The 22,585-nt window shown below is 41.2% G+C and overlaps 1 protein-coding gene across 22 annotated transcripts in view; it reads left to right on the top strand.

The window, feature by feature from the left end:
- The window catches only part of ZNF541 (zinc finger protein 541), a 37,191-nt gene extending 17,100 nt beyond the window's left edge, over positions 1-20,091 (top strand). For 7 of the 22 annotated variants that reach the window (XM_088672767.1, XM_088672753.1, XM_088672766.1 and 4 more), the window contains exons 8-17: positions 7,502-7,832; positions 8,006-8,069; positions 12,299-12,441; positions 12,585-12,688; positions 13,901-13,976; positions 15,084-15,172; positions 15,557-15,697; positions 18,278-18,459; positions 18,775-18,955; positions 19,899-20,091. In XM_088672767.1, coding sequence (XP_088528893.1) covers positions 7,502-7,832; positions 8,006-8,069; positions 12,299-12,441; positions 12,585-12,688; positions 13,901-13,976; positions 15,084-15,172; positions 15,557-15,697; positions 18,278-18,459; positions 18,775-18,934 — 1,290 coding nt within the window. In that variant the 3' untranslated portion in view covers positions 18,935-18,955; positions 19,899-20,091. Of the gene's footprint in view, positions 1-4,399; positions 4,568-7,501; positions 7,833-8,005; positions 8,070-12,298; positions 12,442-12,584; positions 12,689-13,900; positions 13,977-15,083; positions 15,173-15,556; positions 15,698-15,782; positions 15,921-18,277; positions 18,460-18,774; positions 18,956-19,898 lie in introns of those variants that run through there. The other 15 variants (XM_088672765.1, XM_035117623.3, XM_088672764.1 and 12 more) reach the window with 5 other exon arrangements.
- The last annotated feature ends 2,494 nt before the right edge of the window (positions 20,092-22,585 follow it).

The raw sequence follows: 22,585 nt of genomic DNA, 5'->3' as shown, positions 1-22,585 counted from the left end.
TTTCTCATCTTTAAGCCTAACCCACTTTACAAGGGGCCATTGTAAATGTAATCCTAGCTTACTAGTAGCTGTGCGGGGAGGAATAGCATAGCTGTATGACTAGGAGATTGTTGCACATTGCATCTTCACCCCCACCCCCCCACCCATTTTTAATGGCTTTTATTTTTTAAAAAAATTGCAAAACAATAGTGGGGGTTTCAAGTTAATAAATAGTGTGCCCCTGGCTTTACTGCGGTTAAGGGACATAGTGGACCACTTTGTATGTTGAATGTTGACTTAATAAGCCAGAATATTCATGACCTTTATGTGTGCTCATGCACACACACCCAATTTTTGTGACTGGGAAAGCAAACCACGAAGCTGCAGCTATCCATAGCTCCCTAACAAGGTGTGAACTGGAAACTCTGGAGTAACAGTAACAGGTTATGTGCTGGTGCACAGAGACTGTTCATATGCTAATTTCTAAGCTTAGATGATGGTCATTGGCACCAACTTTAACTGTGATAACCAATAAGGTTTTTGTTTCATTAGGATTAGAAATCATGGTTTAATGTAGGCCTGATGAATGAGAATGTTCTCACAACAACAGGTTGTTGTGATATGATAGACGGTCCAGTTGGCAGCATCTACAGGTGAAACTCAGAAAATTAGAATATCGTCAAAAAGTGCATTTATTTCAATAATAATAATAATAATAATAATAATAATAATAATAATAATAATTTATTTATACCCCGCCCATCTGGCCGGGTTCCCCCAGCCACTCTGGGCGGCTTCCAACAAAACATTAAAATACAGAAATCTATCAAACATTAAAAGCTTCCCTAAACAGGGCTGCCTTAAGATGCCTTCTAAAGGTCTGGTAATTGTTGTTCTCTTTGACCTCTGGTGGGAGGGCATTCCACAGGGTGGGTGCCACTACCGAGAAGGCAACCTAAAAGGTGAAACCAATATATGAGAAAGATGCATGACATGCAAAGCAAGGTATGTCAAGCCTTTATTTGTTGTAATTGTAATTATTTGTCGTTAGATGGGTCAATAATAAATGGAATGTAATTTTTTTTAAAAATTTTTTTTATTAGAAATAAAGAAAATTGGTTAAAAACAGTTGACATCCATACATCTTGACATACATACATACAATTAACATGCATGCCTCTTTCACCCTACAAATATCATCTTACATACTCAAAATTATAATCAAGAAATCCCAATCAGCTTCATCACCCACCACCCACCATTTGTGCTTGACTTCCAATCATCCAATCTATAATGTACATTTCTTCCCTATGTACCTCTTGCACATTCTATCCTTTATACATCTTATATTCTTTTTGATCAACATTTCGTTACATCTTACTTCAGTTATTATACAGTGTTATTTTATTTTCATCCTCTAATTTCTTATCCTCCTAATTTCTGATTTCAGGACTCATCTTAATCTGTTATCAAATCTATTTTTTCATTATAATTTTAAAGATATTCCTTAATTTTTCCCATTCTTTTTCTATTTTTTCCTTCGAGACCCTTCCAATGTTTCCCATTAATCTTATCGTATTGTAGTATTCTATTAATTTTGCTAACCATTCCAATTTTCTTGGTACTTGGAAACTCTTCCAATTTTTTGCTATTAATAGCCGTGCAGCTATATACAGATATAATACTTTGTCTTCTTTTTTCAAATTTTCTGGGACTATTCCCAGTAAGAATTCTTCTGGTGTTTTCTTAACAGAATATTTAAATATCCTTTTCATTTCGTTATAGACCACATCCCCAAATTGCTTGATATTGGGACATTCCCACCAGATATGAAAGATGGAGCCTACCGCTAGGTTGCACCGCCAACATATATTACTACAGTTTTTATTCATTTTTGCCATCCTGTCGGGCGTTAAATACCACCTGTGCTGTATTTACCACCTGTGCTGCATTTTGAAAAAGTTTTCTTTTAGAGCATAACAAGGAGTGAATTTAATACCTTTCTGCCAAAGCTTTCCCCATTGTTCAAACATCATATTTTTACTGAAATCTTGTGCCCATTTGATCATTGAGGCTTTTACTAATTCATCTTTTGTTTCCCACTCGATAAGATCAGATCATATAATTTGGATATATTTTTGGAGCCTTCTTGTATCAGATATTTGTCGAATTTGGAATATTCTTTTTCAAAACCTATTTTTTTATCTTTTGCCAATTTATGATTTATTCAAATAAACTGGAACCAATCATTTACGTATACTGTATTTAAATTTCCGAGCATTCTTTTATTTTTAATTCCCCATTTTTTTCTTTAATAAAATTTTATATGTTGCCCAATTTTCTTTCATATTCAATTTCTTTACCGTTACCATCTCCAGTTGTGAAGCCCACCACGGTACTTTTGGCTCTAGTATTCGTTTATACTTTTCCCAAATTTTATATAATGACCTCCTAATTATATGTTCCAGAAAACCTGTATGTACTTTTACTCTTTCCTTGATCAAATATGCATGCCATCCAAACCTCGTTCCCACTCCTTCAAGATCCATCACATCTGTATCCTCCAGCTTGACCCATTCTTTTAACTATAGTAATCCTGCAGCATTATGATATAGTTCCAGATCAGGGAGCCCAAATCCACCTCTTTTTTATCAATCAGAATTTTATGCGTAATCCTAGGTTTTTCCCCGGACCATATGAAGTTTGCTAGATCTTTTCTCCAACTGTAAAAGCATTTACTCCCACCTAATATCGGTATCCCTTGAAAAAGGAACATCATTCTCGGTAATATGTTCATTTTTATAAGCGAGATTTTCCCTAATAGAGGTAGATTTAATTTTCCCCATGTCTCTAGATCTTTTTTAATTTCTTTACATAATCTGTTGTAATTTCCTTCAACCAGATCTATATTATTTGTTGTCAAATTTACTCAAAGATACTTTATTTTCTTTTTGATTTCCAATCCCGTAATTTCTTGCAGCCTGATCATACTTTCCTCGTTGAGATTTTTTACTAATATTTTCGGGTTTTTTTGTAATTTAATTTAAATCCTGCTAATTTTCTGAATTCATTTATGCATCTCAATAAATTTGGTATGTTTTCCAGGGGATCTTGTATTGTTACCATTACATCGTCAGGAAACGCTCTAATCTTATAATTCTTCTCTCCTAATATTACACCTTTTATTGAATTATCCTGTCTGATTTTTTCCAATAGCACTTCTATTACAATTATAAATAATGGGGATAATGGGCAGCCTTGCCTTGTTTCTTTATTTATACTGATTTTTTCACCAATTCCACCATTAATAATTATATTTGCTTTTTGATTTTTATAGATCGCACTGATACCTGTCCAAATTATAAATGGAATGTAATTAATGAAAAGTAATAGCGATGTTTATTTTTGTATTATTGCAACTATTTGTTTTCTTACTGTGGAATTTCCAAAACAAAGCATTTGTAAAAATAAAAATAAAAAATAATAAGTTGCATTACTGAAATAAATGCACTTTTCGATGATATTCTAATTTTCCGAGTTTCACCTGTAGGTGCATTTGAATTCCTTTCCCACCTTCAAATATGTGCTTTTTGTTCATTTAACCAGCTGTATATATATGCAGTGGTCTTCTGCTCTCTGTGTTGATGTTATTTGGTTTCTGGTTTTCATTTTTCCATTTGGTAATAAGATAATTCTCAGCTCCACTTTGGGGTTTGTGTGTCTCGTCAGATGTCCTGAAGGGATGCAAAGTTTGTCTGCATACACATCTGTGCCCCTGATCCCTGGAATCGTCTGTCCATCATAAGTTTGCATTTATTTAGAAAATGTGTACCCCACCTTTCCACCTCTGGGTGTCCCAGGTGCTTAACAATATAAATGAAAAAGGCAATCCATAACAATAATGATGGGGATTTTGCTAGTCGTGATAATAATGCTGACTTACCTTAAAGGGCAGTTATAAGGATTACCAAAATAATGTATGTGTAATGTTTTGAATGCTGAAAAGCACTACATAAATGCTTGCAACCATTCTTGTTAATACACAGCATGATTCTGTGCATGTTTACTCAGGAAAGTGTGGATAGGATCATATCATTTTACTGCAATCCTGTACATGTTTGCTCAGAAAAGAAGTAAGTCTCCCTGACCTTCACAGAATATCACTACCTAGTAATAGGTAAAGGTTTGCAGCTTTAGAAGCTTAAAAAAGGAATGCAAAAAATAATAATTATATATTTCATTAGGTACTCTTGTTTCTATATCATTTTTGAAAAACAAACCAACCTGAAAGTGTCTGCTGCAAGGGCTTTGGAAAGGGTAGAAACTGAAATAAAACAAAACCAAAAGCTAGCCACAGTATTGTCTTCTGTATACTTGTTGCTAGAATGCACATTTCTTTTTATATTTCCTTTCCCTTAAGGCATATGAGGCAGAGCATTTACAACCTCAGAAACTGTCCTTCAAGGCATCAGGGGATGGAGATACTCCTCCTGAAACCAAAAGGCCTTCGGAAGATGTAGCAGTAGCACCTCTTGTAATCCCTGTATCGGTACCTGTAACGGCTGCAAACCTTCAGCAGGAGAGCAAAGTGGGTGGTGATTTGCAGTGTTAACTTCAGATCAATACAGAGAAGACATGCCAACTGTTTGGGATCTAACTGATAGAGAGTTCCAGTGGGGTTTTCATACTTGGTGCAGCAGTTTGTGCAAAGATCCACCCTATGCAGGGTGACAGGAAAAGGATCTGCCCTGCTGGAAACCTAGAACAAGAAATTTAAAATATTGTTTTATTTCATAGCTAGCCAAAATCATTTAAAATGTTTTTCAGTGTTTGCGATGGACGTTTGGACTCCGTGACTCTTCAGGGAAGGGATGGGGAATCTGTTGCCCTCTAGATACTGTTGGATTATAGCTCACATCATCCTTGACAGTTGGTGGCTGGGGCTCATGGGAGTTGGAGTCCACTAGAACTTGAAGGCACCAGTTTCCCGCACCCCTGCAGAGCTCCATAGTTTTAGCATCACAGGCATCCATCTTTGAGCATATCTTAAACTATCTTAATAGCCATTTCCTTCTAATACTTATTTTGTTCATATTCCATATTTCTTCCATGAGGAAACTCAAGACAGCACCAGTAGTGTTTCTAGACATTTCTTCACTCGGTCATGGTACCCGTGCACCTTAGCCCTGGAACCATTTATATAGTGCTTTTAGAGTGTTTAAAGCTCTTTCCTAACATTACTTTGTTAAAACAATGAAGAGTTATGGCACCATAAAGACTTAACTCGTTTATTAAGGCATATGCTTTCATGGATCCTAGTCCATTTCATCAGATACATGAAGTGTTTCATATACACATGGCTTGAGGGGAGAATGATAAACAGTGAGGCCACAATGAAATGAAATGCAGAAAAGTACAGAGAATATTACATGATGAACAGTGGCCATTCACACAAAAAATTGTTGATAATGCATACATCCTGGCATTAAAAACGTTGCAATAAAAAAAAGAGACACTTTGCCCCAATTTTGAACTCGGGATAATACTCTGTGAAGTAGAAAGTAGTTCACAAAAGTGTGTGAAATAATACAGTACATAGTCTTTAAGGTGCCACAAGACTTGGTTGTTTCTACCGCGTAACTGGAAAGTACCTTGGTACAAGCCCTTAAAGCCACCTGCAAGGCAGGTCAGTATTATTACCATCCCTGTATTTGCAGATTTTGGGTGTTGGGGCTGAGGCTGAAAGAGTGTGGCTTGCCCCCAAAACAGAGTTACCAGCAACATGCTGATTCATAGTTCAATCTCTTTGCTCCTGTACCACATCGGGACTGAAAATTGAGATCTCTCCTAATGTTCCATTGTCAATATTAGCCCTGTAATTGGCAGCAATTACACAATAGGTAGGGGGAAGAAATGGTTGCTGTGACTGTTCGAGAAAATGTACTTGAAAGTTTTCCTGGCAACAGCTTAGGCTGAAAATGCTGCCATGGGCCAACATGATTGTGACATCACTGTTCCCTCAGCAATTACTTATTCATCCCGAGCTGGGTTCTCACGTCTTGAATCCTGGCAGACCCCAAAAGCTTGTCAGGCATGCTTCCATTGTCTCCCAAGGCCAGCAGATGCGAGCTATCAACTGTGTGTGCCACCAGAGCATGGTCTACCTCTTCCTCTGCTTCCAGCCCAACTGGAAGGAAAGGAAGAAGGTGGAGAAGCGTGGAGGTGGGAAAGGAAGAGGAAGTCAGGCAGCTCACCTAGTTGCGCACAGATGGGAGGTCATCTCCAGACAACTGCAACCTGTCTCCACATACCTTAGCATTAATGGGCAAGGATTCCAAGGCAGATGATGCCTCCTATACAAAAGTGGAAGAGCGGGAGAAATTACTATCTACGACCATGGGAGTCCGCCTCATACAGAGTCGGGCCATTGGGCCATCTGGCAGGGTTTCAGACTTAGAACATTCTGAGCTCTGCCTGGAAATGCCAGGGATTGAATTTGGGACTTTTAATGTATACTCCCAACACAGAAATGGCCCCCCTCCAAAATTCAGGCACCACCCAAGTCTGTTTCTTGCCTCTTGTGCCTAACTGAAGCACCCTAGGATGAACATCGCCCCCCCTTCTATGTCGGGATTGAGCCAACAAGTAAAAGGAGGTTTAGTTCACTTACCACCACCCTCCATCCCACCGTTCAGAAACAACACTCCTGATCCCTCTCCAGCTGCAACAAGAGACCATTAAGACCCCAAAGGCTGCACACATTAAATGGTCTCTCAGATTCCACAATCCTGCTGTCCAGTTTACCTCCAACCCAAGAAGTCCTGATGAATGGAGGTAGGGGAAGAAGGTGGTTTGTTATTTTCTCTCCCACACAGGTACACTCAAAAGGATGAGCCCCTCATCTTCCATCCATGTAAAGACTGCAGTCTCCTAGGCCTGACAAGATCTTGGGACTTGCCTTTATCACCTGGAATGAGAATGAAAACCCAGCTTACTAGCTAAAGACTCATAATCAGAAACTGGAGGAGCAACAGTGATGTCATAATCCTTATTATCTGCCAACAAGGGTGCATTTTCAGGCTCCAGGATTGCAGTTTTGCACTGCCTCAAAAATACTTAAAAGTAATGGGAACTATTAACAGCTATAGCAGTGGTTCTTTTCTGTATAGCTATCAACCAAATAACACACATGCAGATATGTGACATTTTGGGGAAATCCCCAATGTGGCGATGGTGGTGGGGCTACAGATTTTTTAAATGCCCACTACAAACTACAATTCCCAGGATTCTCTGGAGGACATCATAACAATGTTATAAAAGCTAATATGAGTCTGTAGTGTAGATACTTTACTTGGTAGGATAACCTCAAGCGGGTGGTCTCAAATTGGTGGGCCATAGGGGAGGAGGCAGCTTATTAGGTAGGATAGGGTTCTTGTGGGAAACACGATCCAGGGCCATGCAGGGCATGGTTTTTTTTCCAGGTAGTAATATCAAATCACATGGGCTGTATATTTCGTCTTAGGTTGAGGAGAAGGAAAGCCAGGATGATAAGGATTTCCAAGAAGGCATGCAAAAGAAGAGGAAGAGGCGATCTCGTCCGAAATCTCTTTTCATCCCACCTCCTCCACCTGTCCTCATTGGGATACAGCCTGGCACTGGAGGATGCTTTCAGAGTAACCTTCGTTCGCCTGTCTTCCTCATGGATCACCTCATCCAAGGCTTAGTCCAGTGCTCCCCTTATACGCCACCTCCGATGCTGTCTCCCATTCGTGAGGGGTCAGGGCTGTATTTCAACACACTCTGTTCTTCCTCTACAAATGCTGCTTCTACCAAGATGTACACCTCTGTTCTAGGTATTTAAAACAACCATCTTTCTATGACTGAATATACAAAGCAGTATTATACTGAGTGAGGCCGCTTATTCATCTGGCCTAATGCTGTCTAATCTGACTGGCAGCAGCTTCCTGTAATCTTCACTATGTTTGTTAACATTATCCTTATCATTATTACTATTTTGCAATTTTAGATGGAATGGATGGAGCCCTTTTGTTCTCTCTTGTGAAAGATACCACCAAAATCAGCATAGAACCGTAAGTGAGGGAATGATGTCAATGGTGAACAATTCCAGTAATATCTTGTACTATGTTCTTTCTCATAGATTTGTAGCTGGGCACATGTAAGAATGTAGCGAGTCATTCCAAGATTCTTATACCCTATGTTTTCTACCCACATCATCGCTGCTTGGCCATTTCAGATCTCATTCGCTTTAATTTAAGAACACAAACACACCAATCCCTGCATCCCAGACTGCTTTCTGTGCCCTGTTAGGTGATTACCATCTGCTTGCATTACTTGTGCTTTGTTTACATTTTGACACTGAAAAGCAATTACTCCCTTACAGTATGGAGGAGGGTATTCTTGTGTCATTAAAGTAATCAGCACTCTGGTTATCTCTTGGCCTGTTCTAAACAAGCAATTAATACCCTTAGGAGAAAACCACAAAAACTTCCAGCAGATAATGTCCAGAATTAAGTCACTGCAGCCTGTAAAACACATGGATATTAAGAGGAGTGTTAAATTTGCCAAAAAAAGCAATCTATAAACAGCTCCAGTTCCAGGAGAACCCAAGTACAGGGATCCCTCACAGAAGCCATTCCAAATCTTAAAAATCTTAAGATGTGAACTGACCTTTGGAGCAGAGTAATGAAATGCTAGGGACCCAGGTGGCGCAGTGGGTTAAACCACTGAGCCTAGGGCTTGCCGATCAGAAGGTCGGCGGTTCGAATCCCTGTGACGGGGTGAGCTCCCGTTGCTTGGTCCCGGCTCCTGCCAACCTAGCAGTTCGAAAGCATGTCAAAGTGCAAGTAGAGAAATAGGTACCGCTACAGCAGGAAGGTAAACAGCGTTTCCGTGTGCTGCTCTGGTTCGCCAGAAGCGGTTTTGTCATGCTGGCCACATGACCCGGAAGCTGTACGCCGGCTCCCTTGGCCAATAACGCAAGATGAGCGCCGCAACCCCAGAGTCGGTCACGACTGGACCTAATGGTCAGGGGTCCCTTTACCTTTACCTTTAATGAAATGCCAACCTAGCAGTTCAAAAGCACGTTGAAGTGCAAGTAGAAAAATAGGTACTGCTCCGGGAGGTAAACAGCGTTTCCGTGCACTGCTCTGGTTTGCCAGAAGTGGCTTAGTCATGCTGGCCACATGACCCGGACGCTGTACGCCGGCTCCCTCGGCCAATAAAGCGAGATGAGCGCCGCAACCCCAGAGTCATCCGCGACTGGACCTAACGGTCAGGGTTCCCTTTACCTTTAATGAAATGCTGGGCCAGGTTGTTTTGCAGTACAGGCACTAAGTCATGAGAACATCCTTCAGATCCATTTTAAATATAGGAAGACTTCCTCTTCATTTAAAAGCTAAGCAGGCCCTTAAAATTGTGGTGCTTTCAGGTTTTTCTGTAGTAGTTGAATGCTACTTCATCTATAGGACGAAATTATTTTATCCGCTGAAGTCTTATAAAGCTCACATGAACTAAATCCTTTCGTTATAATTAAATAGACAGGATAGGAAGAACACTGCCAACGTCTTTGACAAAATTAGAATCAGAGCCATGTGGAGGAGGCTCTTGGGCTCAGAGTGGCAGTATCCGGTGGTGGGATAACAACTTGGTGGAAGTGGGAGTGCAGATTTTTACCAGGATCATGACACAGATGAAAGGGTTTAACCCTCCCTGTATGCTATGATCCCAATTCTGATCAGGCCCTACCTCTGTATTTTTTTCTAAAGTAAATATGAATGCATGCATGTACTTAATGACTCAGCTAGCTTGGCCCTCGGTGAAATCCAATATGATAATTGTTTATTTCCTGTTCGTATTTTTAGGCTTAACCTGTAGGAGATTAAGCATTTTAGTCATTTTGCATTACTGTTTGGATGCGTATCATGATTTTGCCGGATAATGGCTGATGTAGGCTAAGTGCAGATACCTTTTTGCTGGCTTTGTTCTGTATAAGGCCAGACTTGTAAACAACTCTTCTCTCTTTCCAGCTATGTGTGCATTTGATGTCCCACACAGATGTGTTCTGTAAACTTTTTAAAAGACCGCTCCTTTATTTGAAATGCTTTAGAAAGGGGAAACATCAGCGGTTTTAGCTCTTGAGACATAACAAATTTATTTGCAGGTCCAAGGGCAAAGAGGTAATTCTGTTAAGATTGGCTAGGGGTTCCCCTTGAGTTTGTTGCTTTGCAATAAACTGACAGTGGTGAGAGGTGTGGTTTAAATATATAACTGAAGTATAATAACTTTTGAACATGGAGCAACTTCTGACTAAAGGCAGTTGGAATGACCTTTCAGCCATGCAGCAAAAAAGAAGAAGAAGAAGCAAAACCCAAGCACCCCCCCCCCAAAGTAATCCAAATTGTTCATGTTTTGCTAGTGCCCTAAGACCAAGGTTCAGTTTTATGAACCTAGAGAAGTTTCTCAAACAAAGGTCTTGAGCAATAAAAATACTTTAAACAACTGCTTGTAACTTGTAACAACAGGGTAGAAAGGCTGTAGGTTTTTGTTTCAACACTGTCTCTGCTAGAAGGTAGACTTTATTATGCCTGCCTCTTCATGCCTGTAAAGATTGAGACTTAACAAAGCCCTAATCAAAATATATTAAAAAATTGTCCAGTAGCACCTTAGAGACCAACTAAGTTTGTTCTTGGTATAAGCTTTTGTGTGCATGCACACTTCTTCAGATATCTACCTGAATCTAAAGCCCTAATCATTAATTCTGTTTTTTAAAAATGGGTTTTGGTCTTTTCATCATTAGTTCTTCTGTTTACCTTTGTCTTAACTTTCATCCTGATGTTCTTTTGAGTCCTTTAGCAGGTTTATTATATGATTCCCCTCCCCTATAAAAATCATGTCTCAAAGCACCTACACCAGGTGGAGGATTTCTGCTGCACCCTGGCCCCAACACTTGACTCTCATTACACCGAAGGGTTGTTTTACTACAGCATAGCAAGGTTTACTGGTTCATGTTTGTTTTTGTGTTTTTGTTGCCACTTTCACTGTGCAAAATGCTGTATAGAATATGGTCATGAGACAGGATTCCTCTCAGAGAACCTAGGGTGGGATTGAATGAGGTTAATTGGTAAGCTGATAGCACAGAAGGGGTAAGGCTTATGTAGCAAGAGTGGCTTTGTCAGAAATAGAAGCAGGTTTTTGGATTAAAGATGGAGGAGGTGAATGGGGTGGTAGAACAGGGAGGCAGTTTCTGGCGCAAGAAGCGTTGTGGAGGAAGGGGAGCAAAGGAAAGCTCAGCAGTAGATGAGTCTGAATGCCAAGTAGCTTGCCATGCTGGAGTACTGTTAACAAGATTGGGTTAACGTGCAGATGGGTTAAATGTACCCAGTAACAAGATAAATCTGTAACAGGATTAGCCTCTGATTAGTCAAAGTGAGTTTTGTGTAGGTCTTGCTGGAGCAAGTATGGAAAATGGCAGGTTCCCTCTGCCTGGCATCAGAGACAGCTGTCTCAATGAATGCTCATGTAGATAATGGGGTACCTTCCCTTTTAACAAACTACATTTTCGAAAAGCACGCGGAGGGGACCCTTAGAAACTGCTCTGCCTCATCATTTGTGTTTCTTGTTATTTCTTCCCTTAAACTTTTCACTCCTGCAAATTCATTCCTTTGTTCCCTTCCAGTTCTTGTGCCAGCTGTTCTAGATTCCTACTGCCACCCTTCCCTTCTTTCCCCTCCATTCAACCAACTCCTCCCTAAAAAAATCTTTATGTGTCCAGGTAAGGTTCCACTATCTCTCTCTCTCTTTTATCACCCACTCTTCACCTTTGCCTTGTCCTCCGACCAGGCATGTCAAACCTGCGGCCCTCCAGATGTTTTGGCCTACAACTCCCATGATCCCTAGCTAGCAGGACCAGTGGTTGGGGAAGATGGGAATTGTAGTCCAAAACATCTGGAGGGCCGCAGGTTTGACATGCCTGGAACTGTAAGACATTTGGACATGGACTTTGTCCCTTCTGTCCATCACTTGTAAAGTGTTGAATAACAGTAACAAAATTGTCCCAACAAACTTGGGGTAAGTGCAGAAGTGCTTTTGTTTCTGTTACTGTTCCTGAGAGATTGTGTACTTTTAAGTCTCATAGACCATCTATTCATGTGGAAATAACAACTTGGAAACTTCCTCTTTTTATCTTCCATGTTTGGCCTAATTTAAATTTTGCCATCTCTTGCTTGTTTATTGTTTCTCTTCCCTCATAAGCCTTCACATTCTCCCCCCTTTTTTTTCTTTACCTCATCCGTCATTTTAGGCACATTAACATTGGAAGTCGTTTCCAGGCAGACATACCTGATCTTCAAGACAGATCATCCTTAGAAAATTACGAACATCCAGCCTCACTAGTATGGAAGCCGTGGGGAGATATCACAACCAACAAAGAAACACAGAAAAGAGGTGTGCAGAAATGAAGGGGGGGGGAGTTTTCCCACCCGAGGCTAACCCTCCCCAATTATACTTCATTTTTCGTTTCTCCATTGCATTTTAATTACTTTTGTGCAGACATTTGTTCATGCTTTTAAAAAAAATCTCACTTGCAGTAACAGATCTGTTAAAATTGGCCTGCTCCAGTGCGATGCCAGGCGGAGGGACCAACCTAGAACTAGCTGTGCATTGCCTGCATGAAGCCCAAGGAAACATTCTGGTAAGATGCAATAAATTCACACTAGGCAAAACACACCGGGTCTTAAGAACCCTGCTGGTTCAGGCCAGTGGCTCATCTAGTCCAGCATCCTGTTCTCACAGTGGCCAACCAGGTGCCCCTATGGAAAGCCCCCAAGAAGGACTTGAGCACAGCAGCACTCTGCCTACATCTGATTCCCAGCAGCCAACGTTCATTCATAAAATCATTGCCATACTACCTCCAGCAACGGAGGTAGAACATGGCCATTGATAGCCTTATCCTCTGTGACTTGGTCTAATCTCTTAAAGCAATCCTAGCATGTGGCTGCCACTACATCTTGTGAGAGCTGCTTTATCGGACTGTTGAGAATCTCAGGTTCGTTGTTTTGAAGGCTTTCGTAATTTTGGGGTAGGCTTTAGCCAAATGAGCGGTTTAATTTATATTGGGGGCGCCCATAGCTGAATGGCACGATGCATGTTTTGTGTGTGGAAGGTTCCACGCTCAATGCCTAGTGTCTCCAGTTAAAAGTTTCAAGTAGCTGGTGGCGTGAAAGACCTCAGAGAGCCAGTGCTAATCAACATAGGCAAGACTCTTAACCTGGATGGATAAACAAATAGCTGGACCTGGTAAAAGCAGCTTCCTATGTTAAGGAATACTGACAAAGTCTATTAAATCGGGGGTTGGGGGTTGGGTGTGGGGAGAGCAGAGGCTCAGTTGGATGCAAATGCACTTCAGTGGAGTAATCCATTAATGGTCTAAAATATAGTCCATTGACAGGCCTAGTTTGCTTTGCCTCTGTTAAACTGTATGTTGGTTTAATATTGGTGATGAGCCAGTGCGCAGCCACTTGATGCCATGCGCAGCATACTACTGGCCAACACACATCCACTGTATATTGATGCACAAACTGCAGAATTCATACTGCAGACTCATTGACATGGGGGTGGTGGTGGAGAAAATTGGCCCAGGATGGCTCGCCCCCTCCGTATTGTGCAGCCTTGTAGCAGTGGAATCAGATGCACTCAGGCAACACTAGGAAAAAGTGTTTTCCAAGTGTTTGTGCAGAAACAGCACCGCCTTGGGCAGCTGCCAGATATCAACTGATAGGGAGACTGGACTCACTAATTGCAGTTAATAGGAGTCGGTCTCTCTCTCCCTTGTGGACTTCCACCAGTTCCCTTACTTGTTTCTACTTGGCGGGAGTTATGACAGCTTTCTCCAAAACAATTACAGGACGCACTGGAGATGCTGTTACTCCAAGGACCACAGAAGCCTCCCTTACATCCTCTTGCTAACTATCATTACTCAGGTAAAAAGCAAATTGCCTACATTAGGATATAGCCATTGCTTCCATGAAACCCATAAGTATTTAGCAAGTTGCCATAGCAGCTACGTTTGTGGCTTACCATGCACAAGTTGATAGCCCCCACTTTGCTCGTCTCCAGTAGCACCTGGGGGAAACGAACCACGATCCCTGGCTTAGCATTGCCTCACAATTCTGCACCGAGGATTTTAAAACGCTTGGGTTGCATTTAATGCAATTCTGAACCTTGTAGTTCTCAAGCAGAGTACTGCTCCATTTGTCCTTTGGGAAAGAAGAATATAAGTGTCTAATGAAATGCAAATGCATGTTCATTGCCCCCAAAATGGTGCAGAACATCATTCAAGTGCTATCGGCTGACCTCTCCTCACAGTGACTTAGCATGTGGGGCCACATAGTGGCATGCAGTGGGAGAAGCATTCTAGCATGTGGAAGAAAATAATGCTCACTACTGTGTGCATTGTGCCTCCCAGTGTTGGGAGTAGTTCTCTCTGTGCCGTTCACATTATGTCAGTGCATTATTGAATTTGCTTTTGTGTGGTGGTGATGGGCCTCATATTGAAACTTCGTAGAAAACAAAGATGTTAATTAAGGACATCGGAGGCTCTGGACTGCCAAAATTTCTAGTATTTTTTTTTTTAATGAAGGAGGAAAATTGAAGGTTGTGATCTTAACATTAACTGTAAGCATGCAGCAAAATTAAGTATAGCCAAATACATCCCCTCCAAAACTTCATGATTTCATAGTTTAGGTTCGAAAAATAGCAGCAATGTTGAAGCTAACATCAGAATGAGAGAATTAAGCATTATTTGTCAAATGCTGGATGAGAAATATCGTTAACATGCTCTCACCCTTGGTTTTTAATATTATGAAAATAATGTGAGCTGTATTAACCTCGCAAAGAATTTTAAATGCTAATTATAAACAAACCAGAGGTCCTGAAGACTTTTCCAAACACATCGATAAACTCATTATCATGCAGGTTTCCCAGTGCAGGGAGAGTAGGCAGAAGAGGGGCAATAAAGATTTTAATTTTGTGAGAGCAATGGACCATTAAGCAGATTGCCTGTCTCCTGTTTCTTGTTGCACCTCCAGGTTCACATCTGTGGACTCCTGCAGAGAAGCAGTTGTTCAAGAAGGCTTTTGGCTTGCACAAAAAGGATTTTTACCTCATACAGAAGAAGGTAGGGCCTTCAGTTGGCAGTGGGGCCATCTTGCAGGCGGCTTCATCTCACAAAACAAAGTGTCTCCCCTCCAATATTTAATCTGAAGGTTATCCAATAGTGATTGGGTTTTTTAAAACCCTATTTTATAATCTTTTGTTGGCATTTAAAGCCCATGATTATGTGGTCATGTGTATTATAGCATCTTGGGATTATTTCGCGCAAAGAAGTTCCCTACTCACAAATTTCCTGAGGCTGAATCTAATCCCAGATCCACAGGAACAGCATGAAGAGAAAATAAAGACAACATATATGCTGTATATTTAATAATTGCACTAGTTGCTCCTTTGTTCACTTTGAATTTTTCTCCCTCTTTCCTCCCTGCCCCCCCCTCCTTTTTAATAGATACAAACTAAGACTGTTTCCCAGTGTGTTGAATACTACTATAGCTGGAAAAAAATACTAAAATTTGACTGCAATCGAGCACAATTAGTAGAAAAGAGGCCCAAGAGAGAGCAGGATGAGGTAGAAATGGATGAAGAAAAGGTATATAAGAGATTGATGGGGATCTGGCAGAGGTTTAACTGACTGATTTAAAGCTGTGCCCTTTACCTTTCCCTCCCTGCTTTAGGAAAGGTAACATTCACCGCAGCAAACTCTCCTGGGGACAACGGCTTTTCCTTACCAGCTTCCTCACGCATCTGTTGAAAAAATAGATGCTTGTCTACGAAAGCTCATGCAGCAATAAATGTATTGGTATTTAAGGTGTCCTGGGACTCTGTTGTTTTTACTACGAAAGACTAACGTGTCTGGCTCTTTTTTTAGGGCACGGAGGAGAAGCTTGGTTTCCATAGCTGTAGATGCCCTCAGTATCGTTCATGTGCCCTTTTCTTTTTTTAAATGGTGGGGGTGGAGTTCTGATGGGGGCAGTGACATATATTGGGCAGGTGAACCTATCACAGCTCAGCACAGAATTGCTGCGCCCTTTGCAATGGCTGCCATTTGATCGTCTTGTGTCTCTTTTAAAATCAGTCTTTTGATCAGCAACATCACACACTTTTTGCTAAAATTAAAAAAAGAAGTGAAATACATCTTAAATGAAATAGCATTTTAGCATTGTAACGCTATGTTTAAAACAGTGCTGAAAAACCAAAATCTTTTCCGGTCACTGCCATTGCCACAGGAGCGACCAGAAAGGTGTTTTGTTTTGAATCGCTATTTTATTAGCAGCTTTGCATTACAGCACAAATAACCTTTTTTTTAAAGAAAACACTTCAACAAAATGAAAAACTGAAACTTTTCCAGCTAACTTTAACTACCTTGTTAACATGGCAATGACTAGAAAGGGTTCTTTTTCTTTCCCCATTAAAAAAAATCCATTGTTGTGCATTCATTCAAGCATTTATACCTTGCTCTTCAGGTGGAAAAGCCCCCAGAACGGTTTACAAATCAATAAAATTAACACAATCTCTGCCAGATTAGGCAATATTTTAGCAAAGTACTTTGGAGTTGGGTATCAGTAGTAAACCATCTTGCAGTAATTTTTCATTTATACTTATTGATGGAGATACAGATAAGTTAGGACGTCTGTAATCCCTACTTGAAGGATCATTTTGACATTTCATTTTAAATTCATTACCTTTGCTACCTTCTTTAGAGAGCAATATCTGATATTTTTGATACTGCTTTTAAAATATTACTTCCTTGACGTTAAGTTTTTCAAATACTATGAAGTCCATATTGATAGTGTCCTTCTCTGTGATGTTTAAATCAGGTTACTTCTAACTTGGAAAGACCAGTACCCTATAGGGGAGTTAGAATTCATTCCCCCACTTTCATTTCAGTTTCTTATTTTTGTGTCCTGCCCTGGGATCCCTTTGTGAAGAAAGGCAAGTTAGAAATACCTGAAAATAAACAACGCTCTTTCATTTAAGTGGTATTTCACTAAAATATATATATTTCAAAATATTGCTGGAAAAGACTATTAAAAATGGCACCTATTGTAAAGGTTAATTAACGGTGAAGGTGCACTGAGCTTCAAGCGACTGCTGGGTTAAATTGCACCTTCTCATTCCCTGCCCATTGCATTTATGTCCTGCCCCCTGTTGTGGACAGAACAAAATGGGATGTACATACAGAAGGCGGCATAGTATCCCCAATAGTGTGGGAGGTGCATTGCAAGTCTACTTGTGTCTTTCATCGGAAAAGCAGCGATTGGATATCACTAGGAGCCACCCACCTGGAGGCTGCTCCAGGCTGGCCCATCCATTCCAGAAGGAGTGTAAGAACTGCTGTGTTTTGGTTTAAACTGGAAGCTGCAGCCTCTTTGTAGATGCAGCTTGTGCATTTTCTCAGAAGGGCTGAGAATTTGATTTTATCCTTAAAACAGCTGAGGTTTTCAGGAATCCGAATCCTGTGCCAGTTCCACATTCCATATAGATTTGGGCGTAGGCGAAATCATGAAAGGTGCCTACTTCAAGCCCTGGTGAGAATTCATTGTACCACTGGATATGTAAAAAATGATTCTTAACAACTTTCGATAAAGAAACGAAGCACATTTGAATCCTCGCCCCAAAATAAACTGGATGAAGGGGCAAAGCAGACATGATGTCAACCACATTAATGTTACTTACATCATTCATTTTCTTTAGTAAATATCAGCATTGTTGAGGGAGTGTGGCCTTTAACATGCCCTTGGCTGTGGTCCATGTCTGAGCTGGATTCAGATGAGGACCTTAACCAGGGCAAAGAGTCAAAGATCACCACCATGCTGCTGCTATTTGTTTCAATAAAAACAAGCACTTGGCAGCCATTATGTGATTAACTTCATGCCCCTCCCTTTAACCCTTTCTCTAGCTTGCTTTGGGAGCAAGGATGGGAATGAATGGAGTTCTGGTCCACATCTTGACTCTGAATGTTCTGCATCTCCTGAATACTACATTCCTTTCAGTGTGGTTCAGATCTGATACCATCTCAAAATGCTAAGGTGCCACCAGCGTCTCCAGCTACATTGGAAAGAGAATGAATTTATCTTCAAATTCTTTATTGGGCTTTGCCAGAAACTTAATAATAGTGTGAGAAGGAAAATTACTTCTGTGTAAAACACAAATGTTTCATGACTTGCAGATAGCATGCAGCCCAAAGAAACGGCACTGCCACCTGCCTAAACAGGAGAATAAGCTAAAACCAAGGAATTACAAAAAATCAGCACACAGCACTTTCAGTCCAACCAGCAGCCAGAAAGAAACTTTAGATAGGCCCAGAAGCGCAGTCAGTCAGGGTGTGTTCCCGTGTAAAGAATGTACAAGGTAACAATTCAACATTTTGGTTTCTTGTGCCATTTTAAAAAAATAAATCCACTTGGTGCTTAGCCATAAATTTGTCCCCAGACCCCACCCCCCTTTTATAGTTGATTCACTATGGCACTTTGGGAAGGGTTCATGCTGATTGCCACCCTTTGTGCCCATCACTAAGTGAGAAAGAAAACCCTACCCTTTGCTGGGGGATCATATTCTTCCTATTGCACCGAAACTGGGATTATGCGTGTGTCACTCTCAAATTGCTGTAGCAATCTCACCCGAGTACTGAAAAAATCCTGGCCTTTATCTCCCGTTTACATCTAGAGTGTTTGACAAGATAAAAAGCCGGAATGCTCACATGAAGCGCCATCGGCTGCAGGACCAGATGGAACCGATGATAAAGATTAAGTGGCCCATGAAGCATCTGAAAAATGAGCCAGAGAAGCAAGAAAGGAACTCGGATGTTGATTTCCTCCAGTGGTAACTGGGAAGGCGCAGTTTCAGGGTGAGAATGCTGGTCAACTAGAAAGTGCCAGTGAAACCAGCCAGGATTTGAGTTTTTAGTGTGTGTTTTAACCCTATAGCACTTGCTCATTCGCTTGAGCGGGTTGAAATTAGGTTCATGCACTGTACACAATAGCCTCTTTAAGCTACTGGGAGCATAGGAACTGATTTTTAAAAAAGAAAATACTCATAAATAGCTTCTAGCTGAACTTGAAATAAGTGCTGCGTTGTACTTTCAAATGGGCATCCATTTGTGGTTATTGCGGGGCAGAATTTGATAGTATGGATGGCACAGGGCTGCTATCCAATAACAGCCCACCTGCTTTTCTGACCTTTCATAAAGTCTGGTAGCAAAATTCAGCGTGTGATTGGACATTGCACTGTGTGTCTCAACGCCTGTAGAGGCAGCCAGTGACGAGAGGGAGGGAGCAAGGAAATCCTGAGTGTTGGTATCACATCACGTGATGCGTTTCACAAGATGGGGCAGAGGATGAGAACACGCGGGGGAAGCCTTCTTGCGGCAATGGTAATCCTTGTGTAGGATGGGCTCATAGGATACCACCCGTGATTCCATTTTCGGGAGCAGCCCTGTGCCAGCCATGACATCTAGTGAAAGGCAGGGTGTGCTAGGTGTTGATTTAAGCACCATTAAAATTTCGGCTGGGATTGGGTTTGACGAAAATAAAAAGCAGGATTATGGCATTCAGTTGGTTTATGCTTAAATTTACCATAGAAAAGGAGGTGTGTGAGTTAATTGAGTCTGCATTAAATTCCAATTATCCACAGTTGTAAGGATCCTATACAGCTACCAATAACTGTAAAATAGCTTTTGCTCAATTACAGGGATGCTTGTTTGTGCTTTTGTTCAATTACAGAATGAAAGCCCTCGTGGTTCTGCTGAAATGTTATGAGTAACCCCCATTCTCCCGCTCCATCTCTTCCAGGGTTCTGTTATTTTTTTGGAGGACGGACGGAGTAGGCCAATCAATGAGAAATCACCATTGTATTTAGTATCTTTTTTGTGATTGATGTTCACACAACTGCTTTTTGATTCACTCTGTAGTACCACATTGATCTGCGTTATTGTTATTTTGTATGCACTCACAGCGTTGCTTAATTAAATTGGGTTCCACAACTGAAGTTGTAAAGTTGTCCTGGATTCTTACACCAGAGGATAAACTTCCAGACGTGTGGAGGGAACCACAGTCGCTGGTGGGACTCAAACTATAGGCCTTCTAGGAGCTGTGCTGGACTGTGGTACACTGAACCACTCTAGCTCTTTGGAAACCGTAGACTTGCTTGGGCACAAGTAATTGGAATAGCACTTTCCCTTATTCAACTGTGGGAAAACTGGGTTAGGGTTTCTGTGTATATTTCCCTTTTGTCAGTAAGTAGCAATGTGTTCAGGAAAGAATTTGTGCATCTAGCTCAGTGTTTCCCAAACGTGGGTCTCCAGCTGTTTTTGAACTACAATTCCCATCATCCCTGACCACTGGTCCTGCTAGCTAGGGATAATGGGAGTTGTAGTCCAGAAGCATTTTGCCCAGCCCTCCAATTTCATGCTTCAGCTAGTCTCTGCAGGAAGACACACTAACCCTTCAGTGAGCAGCAGTCAGTATTGGCAAAGACCTGTGTAACTAATCACTGCCTATTGGGCCTGATTCGTGTTACATGAAAAGCACTTTCTTGCGATGGGGGATCCATGCAGGGCCAACATGGGTGTTGCTTCTTCCCTATAGAAGGTGCAAGACGAAGATACAACTTGCCTTTTATGGAATCTGATGAGACTAAATTGCCATCGAGTTTAACCTCAGACTGCACGATGGGGCAGTACATCCATCACACACACACCCCAGCTACCCAGCCCAAATTAGAAAGAGAGGGTGTACTGCAGTAAAATTCCTTCATGAGTTTCCCTCAAAAAATCCAAACCACTATAGGAGAGGCAGGATGTTTCCCTGCTAGTTCCCCTCACACATATCCTGTGCTGTGGTAGGAAACAAGCTGGGCAGAGGTGAATCCAGATCTGGGTTCAATAGAAGTTATAGTTAAACATGCAAGGAGGAGTTTTGCATCAGCTGCTGCAAACTCACCCATAGGGTTTCAGCGGTGATAGTCTCTTCTGCAACTGCATATTCTAACTTGATGCTGCAGTTATCAAGTACTTGACATACTTGTGTAAAAGGTGTTAAAACTTAGCAGCTAGAAGATAACCTGTCACAATTGTAGTCACTTAGGGCCAGGTGTGGGAAGCCTTTTGCTTCCAAATGATGTTGGAACTACAGTTCCCCTCATGCCTGGGCATTGACTGTGCTTTCTGGGACTGATGAGTTCGACAGCAGCTGGAGGGTCAAAGGTTCCCCACACTCGAAATTTATTTATTTTATATACTGCTTGATTGTAGAAAGAAACCAGAAAGCGGTTTAGTGTGCATATGTCCGTACTAGTGTATTCATGGATATGTGGGTGTGAATCTACACATGAGCACTTTCCAATTGTATACCACTGAATCTAAATGTTTCCTGTGATATAGTTTCACTGTGCATTGTCCTCTCCCCACAATTAGGACTTACCTACCCACCCTAAGATTTGGAAATCTGAGGTCCGTTGTGGCATATGTATGCATTTTTACCTGTAGCACATACACTTAAAAAAAATAAAATATTTTTTGAAATGCAAGTTTTCTGAGATACCAGATTTGCACAAAAGAACAGTTCAAAACAAATCAATATTTATATGTGCTTGTTCTAAGGATTTTGGTCACATAGAATTGTAGAGTTGGAAGGGACCACAAGAGTCATTAGTCCAACCCTCTGCAATGCAGGAATCTCAAACTAAAGTGTGAAAGACCTTCTGTACCTGCAAGGGCAAACTTATTTTTAATGCTGCCGATTCATGGAAGAGCAGGTCTGTGCAAAAGAGTCATTTTGAAAAATAAGCACAATGGTAACCTGTGGAAAAGGGCAGGCCTGCTTTGGGCTCATGGAAGAAGGGGGTGGCGCAACAGAGAGCACCCAGTGAAATTTCATCACACATGTTCTAAAAAAAACAACAACCCACCTATGCAATGATGTTCAGTGCATCCTCAGTCAGGTAATGTGCCTTTTTATATTGGATTTTCTTCCCTTATTGGATTATCTGCAACTCAGAGAGATCTGAATTTAGTGGTGAGAAAGTGCAGGCTGTCAGGACTCCACTTGAAAGAGGTGGCTGTCAAGCAGACACAACAAAAGCAGAGAAGCAGCTTCAAATCATCATCAAACTCCCATGTGGATGAGCCCTGAAGTTTCCATGGTCTTCAGCTTTCGATGAAAGTTCCTAAACCCTCTGTAGCCTAATGTGTCCTTCAAGCCCAGGACAGCTGGTGAAATGGAATAATATATTTCCCCCTGTTATTTGAGCATAACCTATTGCATATTTTAAAGCTTTTGCATGAATCCTAGCTCCTTCGCCAACCCCATGATTCAGGCTTTATACATACTGCTAGAACAATTTGCCCCACAGCTTGGGCAACTAGCCACCTTGCTTGCCCTTTTGTGGCTAGCCCCTAGGGCAGCCAAAATTTGGCTCCCACTGGCTACTACTGGACAGGCTTATCAGTTTGTGTATTTCAGAACAAAACTTTGCATTT

Source organism: Zootoca vivipara, chromosome 6 (genome assembly GCF_965207765.1).
Source record: "Zootoca vivipara chromosome 6, rZooViv2.hap1.1, whole genome shotgun sequence".
Lineage (NCBI taxonomy): Eukaryota > Metazoa > Chordata > Lepidosauria > Squamata > Lacertidae > Zootoca > Zootoca vivipara.
Note: the sequence above shows the minus strand (reverse complement) of the source record. Positions and strands in the feature narration are given on the sequence as shown.